General features: G+C 40.7%; 1 protein-coding gene and 1 non-coding gene across 2 annotated transcripts; one reads left to right on the top strand and one right to left on the bottom strand.

The window, feature by feature from the left end:
• Positions 1-268: 268 nt before the first annotated feature.
• Positions 269-19,653, bottom strand: LOC129632585 (F-box/LRR-repeat protein 21). Its single transcript, XM_055554369.1, has 5 exons — positions 19,509-19,653; positions 10,674-11,040; positions 10,088-10,210; positions 2,705-2,876; positions 269-2,066 (listed from the first exon to the last, which is right to left on the bottom strand). Exons 2-5 carry the CDS (start codon positions 11,037-11,039, stop codon positions 1,423-1,425), a joined length of 1,305 nt encoding a protein of 434 aa, XP_055410344.1. The 5' UTR covers position 11,040; positions 19,509-19,653; the 3' UTR covers positions 269-1,422.
• LOC129642465 (U6 spliceosomal RNA) lies at positions 8,837-8,944 on the top strand. Its single transcript, XR_008709735.1, has one exon. It is a non-coding gene; the product is annotated as a U6 spliceosomal RNA (small nuclear RNA).
• Positions 19,654-23,460: the final 3,807 nt, after the last annotated feature.

The raw sequence follows: 23,460 nt of genomic DNA, 5'->3' as shown, positions 1-23,460 counted from the left end.
TTACCCAGAACAGACGGCTTCTCCAAAGAAGAGCAAAAATGCTGCTTTCTGCCTCGCCTCCCACAGGCACTCTCATATCTGTTGAACGTAAATGCAAATTTTAGACTAAAGGACTTCTTTCCTCAGAATCACTAGAATATAGCGCCCTCTGGTGCACTGTATCAGAAGGTTGTTTTGTTTTCTTAATTTCCTTTTCCTTTAGGTTTGAGTGTTAAAATGTTCAGTCTAAAGTACTGCACAGGTTCAAATGACAGGGAGGTAACAGCACTGAGTAACTTAATTTTCTTTATTGAAGATGATTATAACATATACTTAAAATTTTGGTGTCAGATATTAGCTTAAATGACTATAAAATCCATCTTTATTTAGAAAATGTTTTGCGTTTTCTGAAAGAAAGTAATTTAATGAAAGAACAAGGTAAGTGGTCAATTTAAGAGGCCATAGCTGGACAGGGAAGAATTACTACATTTTTATGACAACATTTATCACACTCAGGGCATATTAACAATAACATATGACTTTAAAATCTGCCTAGAATATGTACAAATGCGCTCTGACTAGAGGGTGCATGGCAATTTTAAGGAACTGAAAGAGGATGAGAACAGAAGGGGCAAAGGGCACCTGGTGGGAGGAGACAAGGTCAAAGAAGCAGGGAGAAACCAGAAGCCAGAACCTGTGGGGTCTTATGGGTCATTTTAAGGATACATATTCATCTTAAAGGCAATAAATCGTAGCCATTAAAGAGTTTTGGCTGTGTTACTAATTAAACAACCACTTCTGCAAAGGATCTGGCATAGTTTCAGATACACAGTAAATATATCTAGTAAATGCTGATTCCCTCACAAACACCCTCTAAAAAATTTGTTTTTATCTCAGTAGTGTGTTTAACCAATTACAATCACAGTATCTTTATAAAATGAATTAGCATTATTTAATGTTAATCTAATGCTCATTTTCTCCCAATTTAATACAACAAAGTAGAATTCGAAATGCACTAGAAATTACAAGTTATTTACTGAATCATAACATGATCTTATATACTGCTAAAAAATAGAGTACAAATAAGCCAGCCTCTGTATCTCTACTTTGAGTGTACTCTTAGTTTCTAATACTAAATATTTTGTAAAGTATATTAATACCAAGATGAAACAGAAACAATTAACAATATAAAATTTTAAGTGACATAATTTAAGGGATCCAAAATTCAATATTACAAATGTATTTAGCAAGTCAAAATATGCCTTCAAGGAAGGCTAAGGAACTTATCTAGAAACTGATTATCTGGAGAAGGCACCCGACTCCAGTACTCTAGCCTGGAAAATCCCAAGGACGGAGGAGCCTGGTAGGCTGCAGTCCATGGGGTCGCGAAGAGTCGGACACGACTGAGTGACTTCACTTTCACTTTTCACTTTCATGCATTCATTACCAGAGAGGCAGGACATCAGGAAACCATATTCTTCCCAGGTATTTGGAGACTTCAGTGTGAATTTCATCTAGGCTATAAACATCATCAGGTATCAAAACTTCCTCCATGATAGAGAGGTGGGTTAGCTTTCTCCCACACAGTCTTACAAACTCAATGAATGCACTGCAGCTAACTTCACATTCACTGAGGCCCAAGGCTGTTAAGTTTTTACAGTGTTCGGCAATACAAATAAGTTCATTATCAATGACCTGAATACCATTAGCACATACAACTAACTCTATTAGTCGGGGACAGTTAAGACCTAGCCGTCCTAGAATCTCTTTGCTTACTGAACGACCAAAATAAAGATGAGTAACAGGGGTTTCTTCTTTGAAGAACGTCTCCATTTCCTCTTCGTATAAAAAGAAGTACATAACAACATTCACTCCAGGGGAGTGTTTAATAAGTGCATCCCAACTTTGTCTTTTAATAGAATGAAATTCAATTTGTCCAGCATTTTCACTCACAACATCTATTCGAAGATGCTCAAGGTTAACATGAGTCTCGTTTGAAAGCGCCAGGAGAAGTTCGTCACTTAGCATGTAATAATTCAATGCCAGTTCTCTAAGACCTTGACAATGGTCAGCTACACAAAGGATTCCTGCAGGAAATGGGGAAAAATCTTTAAACACAAAGAGTATGGATACTAACACAACATTTTGTGAATTTAAATTTGTATCAGTTATTCATTATTTCCTAGAATAGACATCTAATGATTTCTGAGGAGATGGATGCTGATATATATATATAATTTGCATGCAAATCTGTATGTGTGTGTGTGTGTGTGTGTGTGTATATATTTATGTGCATATGTGTACTTAGTCCTGTCTGACTCTTTTGCAACCCCATGGTCTGTAGACCTCCAGGCACCTCTGTCCATGGAAATTTCCAGACAAGAATTCTAGAGTGGATTGCCATTTCCTTCTCCAGAGGATCTTCCCCATTCAGGGATCAAACTTGCATCTCTTCCATCTCCTGCATTGGCAGGCAGATTCTTTACCACTGCACCACCCGAAAAGCCCCATATATATAATTATACATACAATAAAAAATATATATATAAGTAAGATACTCTTAGGAGAAGCAATTTAAACTATATTTAGCTTACATCAATACACTGAGTTCTTTTGAAAGAAAGATTGATGAATTATATCTCATAAGCATGTAGTGTTCAACAGGAAATTGTATTACTACTATTACTATAATAAAACATCATATGAGCTTAAAAATAAAACCTACCATCAGATGAAACATGAGGACAGCTACTCATTTTTAGGCGTCTTAGAGTACCACTATTATTGGCCACAAGAATGCTCAAAGAAGGATCATCCACTGGCGTGTCTTCAATTTTGATTGATGACAATGATTTTGAGTTAACAAAAAGAACTGTAAGTGCTGACACAAAATGAGACTAGCATGGCAATAAGAAAAAATTATAAAAACATTATTTTAAAATCTACAGCTGCAATAATTTCATCAAAACTATTTATTAATATATCAACATATGCTTATAATAGCATAATAAAAGTGATCAACATATTACTGCTTTTCATAGTGCCATTAGCCAAGGGAAATAGCAAAGTACAGTTTTATTACTTTTATCATTGCTAAATGGAATAGTGAGAGAGGAAGAAGTTTCAAAGATTTCATAAACACATCTTCCAATTATTTTCAATCTTAAGGATTTATTTTTCAACATTAAAAGGATATAATCTTACGTATTTCCTAGAATAGAGGTTGGCAAGTTATGGTCCACTGGCCAAGTCCAGTCCACTTTGTCGTACGGCTCATGAGTTAAGTATGAAAAGTGTTAGTCACTCATTCATGTCTGACTCTTTGAAATCCCATGGACTACAGCCCACCAGGTTCCTCTGATCATGGAATTCTCCAGGCAAGAATACTGGAGTGGGTCGCCATTCCCTTCTCCAGGAGATTTTCTGGACCCAGGGATCACACCCAGGTCTCCTGCATTGCAGGTAGATTCTTTATCATCTAAGCCACTGCATGGTTTTTATATTTTCAAATAATTCAAAGAAAATTTTTAAAGAGGAGTACTTTGTGATATGCAAAACTTAAGTGAAGCTCTTTCAGTGTCCCTAATTAAAGTCTGACCATAGAAGAGCACCGTGGGACTCATTTATGTACTGCTCTGCTTTCACACTACACTGCGAGAAGTGAGCATAGCGATAGGCCCCACAAAGCCTGAAATTTACTATCTGGACTGAGTCAACACCCTAGTCTAGGATAAATAAATTCTTATCTGTTTTATTCATTCCTGTATTTCTAGCACCTAAAATAGTATCTGGCACATAGTAAAAGTCAATATTTACTGTTGATGAATAAATGATGTCATATTCTTTAGAGACTTTTTTTTTCTAGCAAATTATCTAAACAAAGATACATTTTGAAAACTTTGTTTTGAAGACTGACAAACAAAAGTTTAGTTACATACAGTTTGACTTCATAATGGGTGGAGCTTCAGAACTTTTCAGGTCATTTTTTGACACAGAAAGTCTAGAAAACAAATCTATGCACATTTTTTCCTTTTCTTTTTGTTTGTTTGTTTGTTTGTTTTTATATTTTCAATGCTTAGTTTTTATTTTTTTTAATTTTATTTTATTTTTAAACTTTACAATATTGTATTGGTTTTGCCAAATATCGAAATGAATCCACGACAGGTATACATGTGTTCCCCATCCTGAACCCTCCTCCCTCCTCCCTCCCCATACCATCCCTCTGGGTCGTCCCAGTGCACTAGCCCCAAGCATCCAGTATCGTGCATCGAACCTGGACTGGCAACTCGTTTCATACATGATAGTATACATGTTTCAATGCCATTCTCCCAAATCTTCCCACCCTCTCCCTCTCCCGCAGAGTCCATAAGACTGTTCTATACATCAGTGTCTCTTTTGCTGTCTCGTATACAGGGTTATTGTTACCATCTTTCTAAATTCCATATATATGCATTAGTATACTGTATTGGTGTTTTTCTTTCTGGCTTACTTCACTCTGTATAATAGGCTCCAGTTTCATCCATCTCATTAGAACTGATTCAAATGAATTCTTTTTAATGGCTGAGTAATACTCCATTGTGTATATGTACCATAGCTTTCTTATCCATTCATCTGCTGATGGACATCTAGGTTGCTTCCATGTCCTGGCTATTATAAACAGTGCTGCGATGAACATTGGGGTACACGTGTCTCTTTCCCTTCTGGTTTCCTCAGTGTGTATGCCCAGCAATGGGATTGCTGGATCATAAGGCAGTTCTATTTTCAGTTTTTTAAGGAATCTCCACACTGTTCTCCATAGTGGCTGTACTAGTTTGCATTCCCACCAACAGTGTAAGAGGGTTCCCTTTTCTCCACACCCTCTCCAGCATTTATTACTTGTAGACTTTTGGATTGCAGCCATTCTGACTGGCGTGAAATGGTACCTCATAGTGGTTTTGATTTGCATTTCTCTGATAATGAATGATGTTGAGCATCTTTTTTTTCCTTTTCAAAATCAACTTGGATTCTATCAAAGGCTCTACTGTCCCTAACAGAATGACCAAATTGGTTATACATCATAATTGCTTTACAAGAAATCAATGGTTTATACAACTGTAAACTGAGTTACACACATTCTCAAATGGTGGACAGCCGAACCTCTTTACTAAACTTTGCTGCTGTTGTCCAGTCGTGCACGACTCTTTGTGACCCCATGGACTGCAGCACACCAGGCCTCCCTGTCCTTCACCATCTCCCAAAGTTTGCCCAAGTTTGTGTCCACTGCATCAGTGATGCCATTCAGCCATCTCATTCTCTCTCCTCTTCTCCTTCTACCCTCAATCTTTCCCAGCATCAGGGACTTCAATGAGTCAGATGTTCACATCAGCTCAGTTCAGTTGCTCAGTCATGTCCACCTCTTTACAACCCCATGGACTCCAGCGTGCCAGGCTTCCCTGTCCATCACCAACTCCTGGAACTTGCTCAAACTCATGTCTGTCAAGTCAGTGATGCCATCCAACCATCTCACCCTCTGTCATCCCCTTCTCCTCCTGCCTTCAATCTTTCTCAGCATCAGGGTCTTTTCCAAGGACTCAGTTCTTTGCATCAGGTGGCCAAAGTATTGCAGTTTCAGCTTCAGCATCAGTCCTTCCAATGAATACTCACGACTGATTTCCCTTAGGATTGACTGGTTCCATCTCCTTGCAGTCCAAGGGACTCTCAAGTCTTCTCCAACACCACAGTTCAAAAGCATCACTTCTTTGGGACTCAGCTTTCTTTATAGTCCAACTCTCATACCCATATATGACTACTGGAAAAACCATAGCTTTGACTAGAAGGGCATTTTGCTGGCAAAGTAATATCTCTGCTTTTTAATATGCTGTCTAGGTTGATCACAGATTTCCTTCCAAGGAGCAAGCATCTTTTAATTTCATAGCTTCAGTCACCATCTGCAGTGATTTTGGAGCCCAAGAAAATAAAGTCTGTCACTGTTTCCATTGTTTTCCCATCTATTTGCCATGAAGTGATGGGACCGGATGCCATGATCTTAATATTTTGAATGTTAAGTTTTAAGCCAGCTTTTTCACTCTCCTCTTTCACTTTCATCAAAATGCTCTTTAGTTCCTCTTTACTTTCTGCCATAAGGGTGGTATCATCTGCATATCTGAGGTTATTGATATTTCTCCCAGAAATCTTGATTCCAGCTCACGCTTCATCCAAGCTGGCATTTCTCATGATGTACTCTGCATATAAGTTAAAAAGCAAGGTGACAACACACAGCCTTGACATACTCCTTCCCCAATCTGGAACCAGTCTGTTGTTTCATGTCCGGTTCTAACTGCTGCTTCTTGAGCTGCAAACAGATTTCTCAGGAGGCAGGTAAAGTGGTCTAGTATTCCCATCTCTTGAAGAATTTCCCACAGTTTGTTGTGATCTACACAGTCAAAGGCTTTGGTGTAATCCATAAAGCAGAAGTAGATGTTTTTCTGGAATTCTCTTGCTTTTTCTCCAAAATACTGGAGCTTCAGCTTCAGCATCAGTCCTTCCAATGAGAATACAGGATTGATTTTCCTCACGATTGACTGGTTTTATCTCCTTACTGTCCAAAGGTCTTTTAGGAATCTTCTCCAGCACCATCAGTTTGACACAGCATCATCTCTTCGGTGCTCTGCCTTCTTCATGGTCCATCTCTCACAACCTTACACGACCACTGGGAAGACCACTACACAGACCTCTGTCAGCAGAGTGATGTCTCTGCTTTTCAACACACTGTCTAGGTTTTTCATAGCTTTCCTGCCAAGAAGCAAGCATCATCTTCTGCAGTCACCATCCACAGTGATTTTAGAGCCCAAGAAGAGGAAATCTGACACTACTTCCACCTTTTCCCCTTCTCTTTGCCATGAAGTCATGGGGCCAGATGCCATGATCTTAGTTTCTTAATATTTAGTTTTAAGCCAGCTCCTTCACTCTCCTCCTTCACCCTCACCAAGAGGTTTTTTTAGTTCCTCTTTGCTTTCTGCCATTCAAGTGGTATCATCCTCATATCTAACATTGTTGATGTTACTCCCTTCTATCTTGATTCCAGCTTGTAACTCATCCAGACCAGCATTTCTTATGATATGCTCAGCGTATAGGTTAAACAAACAGGGTGACAGCAGACAACGCTGTTGTATTCCTTTCTCAATCCTGAACCAATCAGTTGTTCTATACAGGATTCTAACTGTTGCTTCTTGACCTGCACACAGGTTTCTCAGGAGACAGGTAAGATGGTCTGGTATTCCTATCTCTTTTAAGAGCTTTCCACAATTTATTATGATCCACACAGTCAAAGGCTTTGGAGTAGTCGATGAAACAGAAGTAGATGTTTCCCTGGAATTCCTTGGCTTTCTCTATGATCCACTGAATGTTGGCAATTTGATCTCTGGTTCCTCTTCCTTTTCTAAAGCCAGCTTGGACATCTGGAAGTTCTTGGTTCTCAAAATGCTGAAGCCTAGCTTGCAGGATTTTAGCATGTCCTTACTAGCACGGGAGATGAGTGCAATTATCCGATGTTCAGCACATTCTTTAGTACTATCCTTCTTGGGAACTGGGATGAGAATTGAACTTTTCCAGCCCTGTGGCCACTGCTGGGTCTTCCAGATTTGCTGACATATTGAATGCAACACCTTGATGGCATCGTCCTTCAGGGTTTTGAATAGTTCTACCAAACTTTATGGTGCCAAAAATTATTAGAGGAAAAGAAACAGTTCACTCTTTTTCCTTAAGAAATGTAAGGTTTATTTCACTTTTAATCAACTTCCATAGGACTCTTTCAGTCCTGAAGGACACACTTAAGCATTAGAGTACATATTTCATTACAGTAACAATGTATTAGTGCTTTTTTCTAAAAGAGGACCATTTTCAAAGTCTTTATTGAATTTACTACAATACTGCTTCTGTTTTTATGTTTCTGGTTTTTTGGCCACAAGGCATACGGGATCTTAGCTCCCCAATCAGGGACTGAATCACATCCCCTGCACTGGAAGGAAAGTCTTAACCACTGAACCGCCATGGAAGTCTCTAGGTCAGTACTTCTCAGGCAGATCAACATTCTGTATCCATACATCACTTTCCCTCAGTCTGCAAATCAAAGAACTGAGGCACAGAGACATCTACAACTTTGCCAGAAGCCACAGAGCCCATTTTGTGTGGAGGCGGGGCTTGGAATGAAGCCTCTGGTGACTGCCTCAGCTAACCCAGAAGCTGGCCCTGGAAATGATGTGCAGCAGAGAGACAGCCCAGAATCTAAGAATTTCAGGCTAATCTGCTTCCCTATCTCATAAACAAGGAAATAACTATTTAGAAGTAGTAAGTTTTCATCTGATTACTTGAATCCCCAAGTGACCCATTTTTTTTTCAGCATACCTCTTAAAAAGATTAACAGGCTAGCAGAAACGCATTCTAAAAGACAGCCATGACCCAGTTAATAAGAAAGGAGATGCCGCTATTCCTCCATCCACTTCTACAGGAAGGTTTCCATTCGTCAGTTTTACTGACGACCAGAGCTCAGTGCTTATTCCATATGAGGCACTATTCTAATTCTGGGTTGATTATGGTAAATAAGCAAAAGAGAATCCCTGCCCTCAGGAGCTGATGTCTTCTGTTTCAGGAGGAGAAGAATAAACATTAAATAAATAAGGTGATTTCAAGTTCTGATGAATGATGTAAAGAAAATAAAACACTGCAGAGAGTAACTAGAGGAGGGGGTGTTGTTTTAGCAAAATGGGTCAAGGAGGGCCTCTCTGAGGACATGGCATTCAAGTCAAAGCCGAATGAAGAGAAGGCAGTCATTAATTTCTGTGGCAGAGACTGCTGGTGGCTTCATAAGAACCATCATCCTGTGCTTGCTTCGGCAGCACATATACTAAAAATTGGAACGATACAGAGAAGATTAGCATGGCCCCTGTGCAAGGATGACACGCAAATTCGTGAAGCGTTCCATATTTTTTAAGAAGAAAAAATAAAGACAGAAAATTTAAAAAAAAAAAAAAAGAACCATCATCCTTTCTTCTTTGGTAATCTGGTTCTAATATTTAGCTGGGCATATTGCCACCCAGCTAAAAGACTTTCCTTGCTTCCCAGAGATGTGCTGTGGCCACAGAGCTAAGCTGCCCAATAAGAAGCCCTGTGTGGTACTTATGGCTAGTCTTGTACACCTTGAAAGGGAGAAGGCACACTCTTCCCCCCCATTATTCCCTCCAGTGGTCTAGAACAAGGACGTGATGGCTGGAGCACAGAAAGCCTTCTTGGGAAATGAAAATGAAGACAACACCGTGGAGAGAAAGGAAGCGCCTAGGCGGAATGTGGGTTCCACAGTCCTAGTGGACAGCCAGTCCACAGCTAGGGACTGCGGCACCTATGGATTTCTTTAGTGTAAGAGAAATAAACCTCAGCCATGTTTTCAAGCCACTGTTACTTTGGAATTTCTACTGCAAGGATGCCAACATTATCCTAACCAGTATAGTACGTTTAGTTAAAGATTACACTGTTTCCCCTCCAATGGAGCAACTACAGAATTACAGGAAAGACATCCACTATTGGCCCTACACACTCCACATTCAATGTAACTATGTAAACTGGCACTTGGAAATTCTAAATATAACACCTAGATTTTATATTAATGACATCTGCTGTGAAACAATTATTAAAATTACAAAATAGATCTAAAGAATGAAACCATGCATTAGATATCTCATCAAAAATATCTAATGTGTATCTAAGTGCTAGTCAACAAAAACCTGCTTTAAGTGATTATTTGAATGCAAGTAAGGTTGTGATCTATTTTTAGGAAAAGAATTATGTTTGACTGAATGCATGCTCAGTCGCTTAGTCGTGTCTGATTCTGCAGCTCCAGGGACTGTAGCCCTCCAGGCTCTTCTGTCCATGGAATTTTTCAGGCAAGAATACTGGAGTGGGTTGCCATTTCTTTTTCCAGGGAATCTTCCCAACCCAGGGATCAAACTCGCATCTCTTGCATCTCCTGCATTGGCAGGGAGATTCTTTACCACTAGCACCACCTGGGAAGCCGGTGTTTGTCTAATTCAATAATATTTAAGAATTGTAGTCAATCTCACAAAAAAATCATCTTTACCTTTGACATATTCAGAAAACTTGGCTTGGCCGTTGAAATCAAGCCCAAAGTCTGGATAGAACAGTTTACCAGCTGCGAAAGTATACCACAGGCAGCTTCTGCTGCCTCAGTACTACTATCAACCTACAAAGACAATTAAAAACCTTAATTTCATGAATGTAACATTAGAAGGTTATTGGCAATATAATTATTTAACAGAATTCAATATTCAACTACAAAACTGTACTTATCCCTTCAAACTATAAAATAAATGAGTATTTTTTTCTCTAATATACACTATATTCGACAAAAAAGGAAAAGCAGAGATGATGACAAATGAACTTTCTAAGCACTTTATACTTTCGAATCTTGTAAGATTACCTGAATTTTATTAAAATTATTCATGGCATCTACATGAAGGAAGCTGAAGTTTATTCAATTGTAGCTCAAGTACTACATCTAAATCTATGCAAGTAACAACAAAGAAACAGGAAATAGTTTGGGATAAGAATTCTGAAATATTCATTGACTGTTTCAGTATAATGATCTAACACAAATACTAACAAAACTTAAGTCATTGCTTTTATGTACTGCTTATTTTTCTTACCTTAAAGCTGACATACTGGAGATGGGCAGCATGCTTTTTAATGATCTGCTGAATGAGATCAGGATGAGTGGAGTTAAAATATGAAGTAGCTGACTGGTTCAGCTCAAATTCAAACTTTCTCCAAAGGTCAGGTATGTGGAAAACTTCATTCCATCTCCTACAGACAGAAGATGCCCGGGCTCGATCTATTAAAGGAAGATACTGAAAAACGCGTAACACTACGTGGTGAGGCAAATTCCCCCAGTTCAGAAGAACAGCACACATGTGAGTCTGGCTGAGAGAAGAACAGCACCCAAGTTTTGGTTGTTTCACTGTAGGTGAGGCCTGGAGAACTTTATTCATGAAAGATAGACGGTTCCTCTTCATTCTGTAAACAGTAAACAATGGTAAGTGATAATTTTCCCCACATTCCCATCCTATACTTTGCTTTAATTGTATGGAATAACAACATCAGAAAATGAGAAACAGTTTAAGACAATTTTGACAAGAATCTTTCACTTTCATGCATTGACAGGCACTACTTAGCACTAGACATACAGAGATAAACAGGAGGGAAAAGTCAAGTGTTAGTCGCTCAGTCATGTTCAACTTGCGGCGACACCATGGACTGTAGCCCACCAGGCTCTTCTTTTCCATGGGATTCCCCAGGCAAGAATACTAGATTGGATAGCCATTCCCCTCTTCAGATAATCTTCCTGACCCAAGTTTCTCACACTGCCAGTAGATTCTTTACCATCTGAGCCACCAGAGAAGCCCCAAATAGGAGGGAACTTGTTCTCAAAGAGCTATGGTGAAACGGCAAAATACAGTGATGAATGCCATCACTGAAACTGGGACCAGCTGGTGCAAGTTTAAGGGAACGGCATGTTCTTGAGTTTGTATGTGGGAGGGGGTAGTCGGGGTAAGTTTCCAGGAAGAAAGGTCCAAGGAAGCAGAGCATGTGCCAGGTTTATTCCTACTCAATTATTGTGCTGAGAACTCCAAGCAGGGTGGGGTTGTGGGGATTGCTGGGAGATAGAAAACATAATTAAAAGCATGGATCTTAAGTCCCAACTCTGTTATTTACCAACCATGTGATTCTGTCTGAGCAAATTAATATAAGCCTCAGCTTCCTCACCTGAAAAGCAGGGAGAAATGCATTACCTGTCTCATAAGGTTGTTGAGAGGATTAAAGTAACTCAAGTGCCAGCCCATAGTAAGTGCTCAATAAATGTCGCCCTTGTTGTTAAATCATCTAATGCATTTTCCTGAACAAATTTCATTATGTTGTTTAAGCTGGAGCACAGTTCCAACAAAAAGCCAAATGGCCTGTGACAGTTTTCAGATGACACCCAGGACATGGGAGCTCTAGAGAAGCAGGATATGGCAGGGACAGAAGCCGCAGCAGCATACTGGGTCCTCACTAGCTGATGTAAACATAGCAAAGGAATGAGCATTCTTTCCCAACAGAAAGAAAGGATGACTCCTATTAGCTTGAGACAAAACCAAGTGCAGACAAAATTCAGGTATAGATATAGCCAAGTATATAGGGTTATCTTGTACATATATTTTACATAAGAATTCAAAGTATTTTAAGTATACAATATAAAATAGTAATAAGGGTAGTTCTGAATTTTATTTAACTTTGGTTGACTCTTTAACCCTTTTCTCATCCCTGGATGCTAGGAATGTGTATGTGGAAGATTTGGTATCATAACTGAAACATACCTTCAAATCTAATGAAATATTTATTTAATATGTAAATATCCCTATCTCACGAGTCACTGTCTGATGGGAAACATTTCTTAACCACAACATAGAGATGGATCCCAGAAATAGGAATGACCCATAAAATCACTGAGCAAAATGCAAGGCCATCTTTAGGGTCTGGGAAAGGGAAGGAGGGGTAGGAAGAAACTGTATCTCGAGCACTAGGCAGAAGAGCCACTGCACATCTTAATCTGACTAAACCAGTTTACATACGTAACTGAGCAATACCATGTAGAACATGCGCAGCTGCTGACATCAATAATTCAAAGCATGTACTATTTTAAAGGGTTAATTCCCTAAACGAAATACAATGGTCCAAGGAAAGCAAAGGAATGGACGTCAGATACTCACCTCTGAAGCTGAGCACATTTATTGACATTTTGCTTGTAACTGTTTTATTAGGAAGCCTACAGAATGGAAAGCTAAAATTTTACTAAGGAATTACCAAAAAGTTATTTCTAACATAATCCCTCATTAAAAAAGCAGTGAAGCCAAAAATAAAACAAAGACTTCATCCAAATGCCCAGTTAGAAAACCACCTTGTGATTCTAAATAAAGGAACTGTGCTATATATTAAAACCGCATGTAACAGGAATTAAATGTTAAACCTGTGTATCTGTTAAAAAAATTAAGTTCCCAATTCACTGACAGAGTCACCAAAAATAACTAAATGATAGTATGTACCAATAATTCTATCAAAAAATAACATCTTAGTTTTCTTTTTCCTCATGTACATCAACTTTCAGAATAGAAAACCCATCCACAAACTATACATTTTATATGATATAATTTTTTAGCAATGAGCATCTGGAACATATGAGAGAGTGCAAGACAAAGAGATCTTTATTAGCTTGAAAACCTTGATATAGAAATTCCAGCCTAAGCATATACAATCATTTTTCAAAACTGATCATTTCTTTTTCAAACTACCAACTTTCTTACCTAAAGAAGGCTCCCAAGTTACAGTTCACGGTGAATGAATGAAATGAAGTAACTGCTGCCATAGGGTACTCACCAATATCCATTTGATTTCACTTTCTAGCTTGGCAAAACACCACAAAAACACATTCATCAGAATATATAAGTAAAAATTCAGCAATTTTTATACTTACGGCATTTATGTATTATTGTATATGCTGAAAGTTATTATCAGAAAATTACTGATTCCCAAACTATTTTCCACTCAGAAGAAAAGCTGTCCATTAAAGCAAAAACAAGAACAAAATACCACTAGCCTCATCAATAGAAATAGTGCAACACTCGCCAGGAATTACACATGAAGCTCTACTCAAATAGAAGACTGTGGATCAAACAGTCAAATGAGGGCTCTAAAAATTCACATTTTAATAAAAACATATAGGGAGTTACTACAGAACAATTAGGGTAGCCCTGATTACATTTGTTAATAGGCTATGTAAATCTTTCAGTTCCAGTTTTTAGAAGCACATACCACCACTACTTTTCATACTGTTCATGGGGTTCTCAAGGTAAGAATACTGAAGTGGTTTGCCATTCCCTTCTCCAGTGGACCATGTTTTGTCAGAACTCTCCACCATGACCCATCTGTCTTGGGTGGCCCTACACAGCATGGCTCATAGTTTGAGTTAGACAAGGTTGTGGTCCATGTGATCAGATTGGTTAGTTTTCTGTAATTGTGGTTTTCATTCTGTCTGCCCTCTGAAAGAGAAGGACAAGAGGCTTATGGAAGCATCCTAATGGGAGAGACTGACTGAGGGGGAAACTGGGTCTTGTTCTGATGGGCAGGGCCACGCTCAGTAAATCTTTAATTCAATTTTCTGTTGATGGGGAGGGCCGTGTTCCCTCCCTGTGGTTTGACCTAAGGCCAAACTATGGAGAAGGTAATGAAGATAATGGCGACTTCCTTCAAAAGGTCCCGTGCAGGCACTGCTGCACTCAGTGCCCCCAACGCTGCAGCAGGCCACCGCCGACCCACGCCTCCACCGAGACTCCTGGACACTCATGGGCAAGGCTGGGTCAGTCTCTCGTGGGGTCCCTGCTGCTTTTTCCTGGGTCCTGGTACACACAAGGTTTTGTTTGTGTCCTCCAAGAGTCTGTTTCCTCAGTCTTGTGTAAGTTTTGGGGGCTCTATGGTGGGGTTAATGGCGACCTCCTCCAAGAGGTCACATGCCATACCCAGGTCTACTGCACCCAGAGCCCCTGCTCCTGCAGCAGTCCATTGCTGACCCATGCCTCCGCAGGAGACACTCAAACACAGTTCTGGCTCAGTCTCTGCAGGGTCTCTGGGTCCTGGTGCACACAAGGTTTGTTTGAGCCCTCCAAGAGTCTCTGGCAGGTATGGGGTTTGATTCTAAACACGATTTTGCCCCTCCTACCATCTTGCTGGGGATTCTCCTTTGCCCTTGGATGTGGGGTATCTTTTTTTGGTGGGATCCAACATTCTCCTGTCGACAGTTGTCCAGCAGCAAGTTGTAATTTTGGAGTTCTCGCAGGAGAAGATGAGCACACATCCCTCTACTCCACCATCTTGGAGAAAATCTTGGCTTGAAATTCAACAATCAGAAAACTAAGATCATGGCAACTGGTTCCATCACTTCATGGCAGATAGATGGGGAAACAAAGGAAACAGTAACAGACTTTATTTTCTGGGGCTCCAAAATCACTAAAGATGGTGACTGCAGCCATGAAATTAAAAGACGCTTACTCCTTGGAAGCAAAGTTATAACCAACCTAGACAGCATATTAAAAAGCAGAGACACTACTTTGCCAACAAAGGTCCACCTAATAAAGGCTATGGTTTTTCCAGTAGTCTTGTATGGATGTGAGAATTGGACTATTAAGAAACCTGAGCTCCAAGAACTGATGCTTTTGAACTGTGGTGTTGGAGAAGACTCTTGAGAGACCCCTAGACTGCAAGGAGATCCAACCAGTCCATCCTAAAGAAAATCAGTCCTGAATATTCATTGGAAGGACTGATGCTGAAGCTTCAATATTTTGGCCACCTGATGTGAAGAACTGACTCATTAGAAAAGACCCTGATACTGGGAAAGATTGAAGACAGGAGGAGAAGGGGACAACAGAGGATAAGATGGTTGGATGGCATCACTGACTTGAAGGACATGAGTTTGAGCAAGCTCCAGGAGTCAGTGATGGACAGGGAAGCCTGGTGTGCTGCAGTCCATGGGGTCGCAAAGAGTTGGACACAACTGAGCGACTGAACTGAATTGAACACCTCTACAGTTATAATTATTAAATAAGCAGACAGAACTTTTATTATTTATCATTCCCATATGAATGTAGTTTGACTGCTGCTGCTGCTGCTAAGTCGCTTCAGTCATGTCTGACTCTGTGTGACCCCATAGACGGCAGCCCACCAGGCTCCCCCGTCCCTGGGATTCTCCAGGCAAGAACACTGGAGTGGGTTGCCATTTCCTTTTCCAATGCATGAAAGTGAAAAGTGAAAGGGAAGTCGCTCAGTTGTGTCCGACTCTTAGCGACCCCATGGACTACAGCCTACCAGGCTCCTCTATCCATGGGATTTTCCATGCAAGAGTACTGGAGTGGGGTGCCATTGTCTGCTGTTAACATAAGCTTCTGTGGTTTTTAAATTTTTCACCTGTATTGACAGACATAATTGATTTATTCATGATTGATTAGTATTCTCTTTGAAGTTTGATCAATTTCTGTGACTTATCAGAGTTAGGCGCAGTCTATGGATACAGAAGAAAATAATAACAGGTCTACACCAGGCATGGCAAATAGATGGGGAAGCAATGGAAACAATGACAGAACTTTATTTTCTTAGGCTCCAAGATCACTGTGGACGGTGACTACAGCCAGGAAATTAAAAGAAGCTTGCTCCTTGAAAGAAAAGCAATGACAAACTTAACAGCGTATTAAAAAGCAGAGACATTACTTTGCCTACAAAGGTCCATATAGTCAAAGCTATGGTTTTTCCAGTAGTAATGTATGGATGTGAGAGCTGGACAATAAAAAAGGCTGAGCCCTAAAGAATTGATGCCTTCAAACTGTGGTGCTGGAGAAGACTCTTGAGAGTCCCTTGGACAGCAAGGAGATCAAACCAGTCAATCCTAAAGGAAATCAACCTTGAATATTCATTGGAAGGACTGATGCTGAAGCTGAAGCTCCAACCCTTTGGTCATCTGATACGAAGAGCCAACTCCCTGGAAAAGACCCTGATGCTGGGAAAGATTAAAGACAGGGGGAAAAAGGGATGGTAGAGGATGAGATGGTTGGATGGCATCATTGACTCAATGGACATGAGCTTGAGCAAACTCTGGCAGACAGTGAAGGACAGAGAAGCCTGGGGTGCTACAGTCCATGGGGTTGTAAAGAGTCAGACACGACTAAACGGCTACAACAATACCAGGATAAAACTCATTGTCTGGGCATCATGAATAAGTGTCATAAAGTAAAATTAAATAAATTCACTCTGCTCCTTTTTGTAAGCCTAACTCAGTTACACATACCAGGTGGAGGAGACAACTTATTAATAATCCACTAAAACCTTATCTTCAATCTCTAATGCCCACCATCAGCCAGCTCTCTTCTCTCTGAATCCTACTCCTAAAATAGAGCTCTGGAAGACAGACAGGGAGAATGAATTAGAGCTCAATATCCACAGTTTGATTTCCAGACTGCCAAGCGTTGCTCTACTATCAAACAAACCCTATCTTCCAGATAATGGCAAGGTCAGCTCTCTCTCCTTTATATTCTACTCCAGAAGTAAGCAGAGGGGAGCCACCAGGGACACTTTCAGAGGAATCCCACAAAAGAAGAGAGAGGTAAGTCAAGTGACTTATACTTTCCCAACCAAATGACACACAGTTTTATTTACCGCAGAAACTTTTCTACTGAGCTATCAATATGGCTAATTCCATGTATGCAGGCCATGCTTTATGCTAGAAAACACTGAAGAGATCTTGAAAGGATATATAAATAGGGAGTCTCTACCTAAGACCCAGAAGTAGGCGTTGTGAAGGTACCTAACTCAGATCGGCTCACTGGAGTTTTTAAACTCAGATGAATTACTTTCCTGGTGGCTAAAGGAAGTTGACTGTTGTTTTAAGAGTCACCAAATAGCGAGGACTGCTGGAAGACAAAACCAGAATTTAGGACCCCATCAGGTGGTAAGCCACAATTGAAACATGCAGAAATGAGCAAACTTGACAGCGATCACAAGCACAAAACAGGTTTATCTGCACTTGGGGAAAAAACGGAATGATGATTCAAAGTCCACTTGGTGGCTTCACTAACCACCCTAACCCAATTTCCCTTTTTTAAATATGTTAATTAATTTGGCAGATAGGTGACCCTGTGAATCAGAGCCTCTAAAAGTATCTAAGAACTCTCCCACAGTATTCTTGAGGGAAAGATAATCAAAGACAGGTTACTGAACATCCAGAGCCCGCCTGGAAGCAGAAATGAAAGCAGCTATCTTCTGCACCATCACCAGGTTCTTCCAGATTGATGAAATGAATACACAGAAGGCACTTCTAAAGACTTCAAGTTTTTATGAGTCACAACAGTAGAAATATTGTGTAAATACTACAGATAAAGAATAAAGATTTAAAACTATCTAAAAAAATGAGACAAATTCGTTGGAAGCAACAAGATGAAAATGAACAAAAATAATGAGCAAATGTCCTTAAACAACTCTTCTAAAGTGGCACACTGAGAAATTAGATTGCTCCCCCCATATGCAGGGGACCTCTGTTAGGAGTCTGAAATCCTAGTAGTCATCAGTGCAATGGCCAGAGAGGTGTAGCCTGGACAGGGGAGTGGAAGATTTATTTCAAAATATAGTTTTGAAACTTGACTGCTTGACAGAATACTAATAAAAGAGTAAATTGTGCCAAAGGGCAAAATCTTCCCATTGAACATATCCCAGAGGACAAAATATAATTTTTTAAGAATGTTGTCAAAAATATTTATGTTCTTTGCAACCCACATGACCTCTGGGTTCCATTCTAAATCTAAAATCTACAATTTTTTAAAATATGAAAGTCAAACTACAGTATCATCTAAGTTCCAACAGGACATAAATACCTGGTATGTATTTATGTCAAACAAATCTTTCTTAAAGCAGTGATTGCCAACTTTCTACTGTTGTGACTCTTAAAAACTTGAACTGGGCAATGTGTTTAAATCCTTGAAATTGGGGTGGGGGAGAGTCTCTGCTGTTCCCCTCTCTTAACCCTCTCCACCCTCCTCCCAACTCCGAAGGGAAAAGGGAATGAGGACTGCAAGCCAGGCTCTCTTACAGGGAAGGCTTCTGAAATGGGGAGAGCCTCTTCTCAGTGTTGGTTACACCAAGGGATCTTAACAATTAATACAAAGGGTTCAAGAAGGCACTTTGCAACATTTTTCTGAGCAAATAATCAGTTTTTCCACTTCATATTTTGGGGGAAATTTCTGGGCACAGGTAACTAAAGACAAAAGCACCTAAAAGGGCAGAGATTCTTCCAAATCACAGGGAAAGCTTGTGTCTACTTTTCTCCAGGACATGCCTTTGTAAACATAAACTCTTAACAGGCTCCTCCTGTAAGGGAAAACACTTCAAGTCGTCGTGCAAAAGAGACCGCGTAATCAGTAATCATACAGGTAATGAAAACATCAACTAATACGCGTTTAAGAGAGAGGTTAAGACGAATATAATCCGTTCAGAGCTTACCCTCCAAAGATGAACAAAATGACTAAACTCGGGAAACCTGGGTCCCGGGCTGGGCCCTGCAGAAAAACCACCGTAGGAAGAAACGAACAACCTGAGGCTGTAAAACCCCAGACAGAAGACCCCACCTCGAGGAAAAGCAAATGCGGGGGTGGGGGTTGGCCACGGCAGCCTGGCCTGGGGTCGGGAGGAGTCTCTAGCCGGGGGTGCCCCCTCCCGCTCCCCGTTTCGGGGAGCCCAGTGCCCGGGCTGAGGACGCCAGGTCGCGCCTCCTCGTTCCGGGAGAAAGCGCGCTAGCCGGGTCCTCAAACAACAACCCGCCCCGGGCAGGACCCGCGCTCCTGCCCGCGGCTTCCTCAAAGCGAGTGGAGGCGCAGCCCCCGCAGACCTCCGCGCTCCCCAGAAGGAAAGGATACCTGGAGACACACAACCGCGTGTCTTTCTGCGCGCCCGGGCCTTCGCCGGCCGGGCTGCGGCGGCGGCACAAGTCCGCCCCGTCCGAGCTCTGGGCAGCTGCCCTGGAACCGGATGCGCTGGCCCGGGACGAAGACCCCAGAACCCGCGGGCGTCCCCCAGGCCCTCCCCCGGCCCCGCCCCCGGGCGGCCACGCATGCGCGCAGCTCCAACTGTCTCGGGACCTGTGCGTGCCGGCTCCCACCCGCTCAGGGGCATCTCCTTAAGTGGTGACTGGGAGGGTTTTCTGCCTGCTGGCCTTCAGCTAAATTGATGTGACACCTGCGCGGTGAAATCTTAACGACCAGCGCATCTGAATGGGAGTGAATTCACAGTTCCAGCGTCTAGAACGTAACTTCTCTGGAAAGCGCACCCTTTATTAATACACAGATACATGAAACTTAAAATACTGAAAGTGTTAACAGTTCAGTGTTAAATATGTGTATATCAACTCCCTGTCCTGTGCCACATCTCACTCCCTGAGGATAACACTGTTCTTGTGTAAATTACTAGACCTTCCGTACATACACAGAAGTATCCAATGAGAAGCAAGAATTTTATTACTCTCATTTGCTAAGTTTGAAAAAAAACTCTGGGATCAAATTATATATAATGTTCTGGAACTTCTTTTGCTTACTACACCACGGACATATTTCTCTATAAACTTATCTATCAACACAAATTCCCCTCATACTTATTATTTTTTTTTTTTTTTTTGCAAACAACTCTCTTAAGGTATAATTGACAAACTGCAGATACTTAAAACATACAATTCGTAAGTCTGAACATACACATTTCTTCCAAAAGTTTCCTTATGCCTGTCTATAATGCCTCCTCCAACACCTTCCCCATCTGCTTTCTGACACTACAGATTAGTTCACATTTTCTAGAATTTTACATAAATTGAATCATAGAGTATGTACTCTTTTTATCTGGTTCTTTGCACTCAGCATAATTATTTTGAGTATCATAGTGTTAGTTGCTCGGTCTTGTCTGACTCTTTGCTACCCCATGGACTGTAGTCCACCAGGCTCCTCTGTCCGTGCAATTCTCCAGGCAAGAATACTTGAGTGGGTAACCATTCCTTTCTCTAGGGGATCTTCCCTGACCAGGGATTGAACCCAGGTCTTCTGTACTGCAGGTGGATTCTTTACCATCTTAACCACCAGGGAAACCACCAGGGAAATGAGTAACATAGCTCATTTGTTTTTATTGCTGAGTAGTATTCCATTTTACAGATAGAACACAGTTTATATATACATTCACCTGAAGATGGACATTTGGCTATAAATAAAGCTGCTATGAACATTACTGTACACATCTTTGGACATGTTTCACTTCTCTTGGGTGAACACCTAGTATGGAAGAGCCGCAGTGTATAATAGATGACACCACCCTTCTGGAAGAAAGCCAAGAGGAACTGAAGAGCCTCTTGATGAAAGTGAAAGAGGAGAGTGAAAAAGCTGGCTTAAAACTCAACATTCAAAAAACTAAGATCATGGCATCCGGTCCCATCATTTTATGGCAAATAGATGGGGAAACAATGGAAACAGTGACAAACTTTATTTTCTTGGGCTCCAAAATCACTGCAGATGGTGGCTGCAGCCATGAAATTAAAAGACGCTTGCTCCTTGGAAGAAAAGCTATGATCAACCTAGACAGCATATTAAAAAGCAGAGACATTATTTTTCCAACAAAGGTCTGTCTAGTCAAAGCTATGGTTTTTCCAGTAGTCGTATATGGATGTGAGAGTTGGGCAATAAAGAAAGCTGAGCATCGAAGAATTGATGCTTTTGAACTGTGGTGTTGGAGAAGACTCTTGAGAGTGCCTTGGACTGCAAGGATATCAAACCAGTCAATCCTAAAGGAAATCAGTCCCAAATATTCATTGGAAGGACTGATGCTGAAGCTGAAGCTCCAATACTGTGGCCACCTGATTCAAAGAGCCAACTCATTGGAAAAGACCCTGATGCTGGGAGAGATTGAAGGTGGGAGGAAAAGGGGAAGACAGAGGATGAGATCGTTGGATGGCATCACCAACTCGATGGACGTGGACATGAGTTTTAGCAAGCTCCGGGAGTTGGTGATGGACAGGGAAGCCTGGCATGCTGCAGTCCATGGGGTCACAAAGAGTCGGACACAACTGGGAGACTGAACTGAACTAACTTCTAAAGAAGATTGCCAGTCTTTTCCAACAAGGCTATTTTATATTCCCACCAGAAGTGTGTTACAGCTCCATTTCCTCCACATCCTCACCCTCACTTTTTAATCTAATAGATATCTAGAGGTATCACAATACAGTTTAAATGTACATTTCCCTAGTGAATAATGCTGTTGAACATTTCTTCATGTGTTTATTTGCCACCTGTACAACCTTTTTGGTTATGTGTCTGTTAAAATATTGCCTAATTTTAATTGGGTTGTCTGTTTTCTCACTGAATTTTGAGAATTCTTTATACATTCTGCATACAAATCCCCTATCAGACATTAGACTTACAACCTTTTTGTTTTCCAGTCTGTATGTAAGTTGTCTTTCTACTCTCCTTTTGAAGAGCAGAAGTTTTCATTTTGATGAAGTCTGGTTTATCAATTTGACCTTTTGTGGATCATGATGTCCATCTAAGAGATTTTTGCCTAAGCCAAGTTCACAAAGATTTTCTCCTATATAGTTTATAACTTTAGATTTCACATGTAGGTTTATGATTCATTTGAGTTAACTTTTGTGTATGAGTCAAAGTTCACTTTTTTTTTTTGTATGTATATCCAATTACTTCACGCTTTTTGTGTCCGACTCTTTGCGACCCCATGGACTGTAGCCTACCAGGCACCTCAGTCCATGGGATTTTCCAGGCAAGAATACTGGAGTACCGGGTTGCCATTTCCTTCTCCAGGGATCTTCCCGACCCAGGGATCGAACCCGTGTCTCCTGCATTGTAGGCAGACACTTTACCGTCTGAGCTGCCAGGGAAGCCCCCTTGAGTTAACTTTTGTGTATGAATCGAAGTCCACTTTTTTTTTGTATGTATATCCAATTACTTCATGTCTAGCTTTTGAAAAGATTGTTGCTTTTCTCCACTGAATTGCCTCTGCGTCTTTGCAGAAGATCAGTTGTTCATGTATACGTGGTCTAAGAGTCTCTATTTTGTTTAATTGATATATTTTCCCATTTTTATGCCAACATCACACTGCCTTGTTTCTGTAACTTTGTAATAATTATTAAAATCAGGTAATTTTAGCCCTCCAACTTGTTCTTTTTCAAGGCCGTATTGGCTCTTTTGTTTTATTGGTTTGTTTAACATTTTATTTTGTATTGGGGTACAGTCAGTTAACAACGCTGTGATAGTCTCAGGTAAACAGTGAAAGTACTCAGCCATACATATACATGTATCCATTCTCCCCCAAACTCCCCTCCCATCCAGGCTTTATTATGACTATTCGATATTCTTTGCATTTCTATTTGCATTTTAGACTCAGTTTGTCAATATCTACCAAAAAAAAAAAAAGTATTGATGGGATCTTGCTAGAGATTGCCTTGAATCTAGAAATCAGTGTAGGGAGAATTGATAGCTTAAAATTCAAACTGATGAACATAATATAGCTTTCATGTATTTAGGTCCTCTTTATTTTCTCTCAGCAATGTTTGAGTTTTCATACAGGTGTTGCACACTTTTTTTTTCCCCCAGAGATACCCTAGGTATTTTAGAGGAGTCTAGGGGTCTACAGTCCATGGCGTGGCAAAGAGTTGGATACGACTTGGCAACTGAGCATGCACAAATCCTTAGCCTTCTAATCTTTCAGCTTCCCAGGTGATACAGTGGTAAAGAGTCGAGCTGCCAGTGCAGGAGATGCAAGAGACGTGAGTTTGATCCCTGGGTCAGGAAGATCCCCTGGAGGAGTAAATGGCAACCCACTCCA

The sequence above is a fragment of the Bubalus kerabau genome, chromosome 1, assembly GCF_029407905.1.
Source record: "Bubalus kerabau isolate K-KA32 ecotype Philippines breed swamp buffalo chromosome 1, PCC_UOA_SB_1v2, whole genome shotgun sequence".
NCBI lineage: Eukaryota > Metazoa > Chordata > Mammalia > Artiodactyla > Bovidae > Bubalus > Bubalus kerabau.
Note: the sequence above shows the minus strand (reverse complement) of the source record. Positions and strands in the feature narration are given on the sequence as shown.

What these genes read in the sequence shown, in the direction of transcription:
- LOC129632585 (XM_055554369.1), bottom strand. Translation starts at nt 11,039, where the DNA reads ATGAAGAGGAACCGTCTATCTTTCATGAATAAAGTTCTCCAGGCCTCA. An exon ending in TCCAGTATGTCAGCTTTAAG is followed by an intron (nt 10,211 to 10,673) that starts GTAAGAAAAATA and finishes TTGTCTTTGTAG; the next exon opens with GTTGATAGTAGTACTGAGGC. An exon ending in TCCTCATGTTTCATCTGATG is followed by an intron (nt 2,067 to 2,704) that starts GTAGGTTTTATT and finishes CATTTCCTGCAG; the next exon opens with GAATCCTTTGTGTAGCTGAC.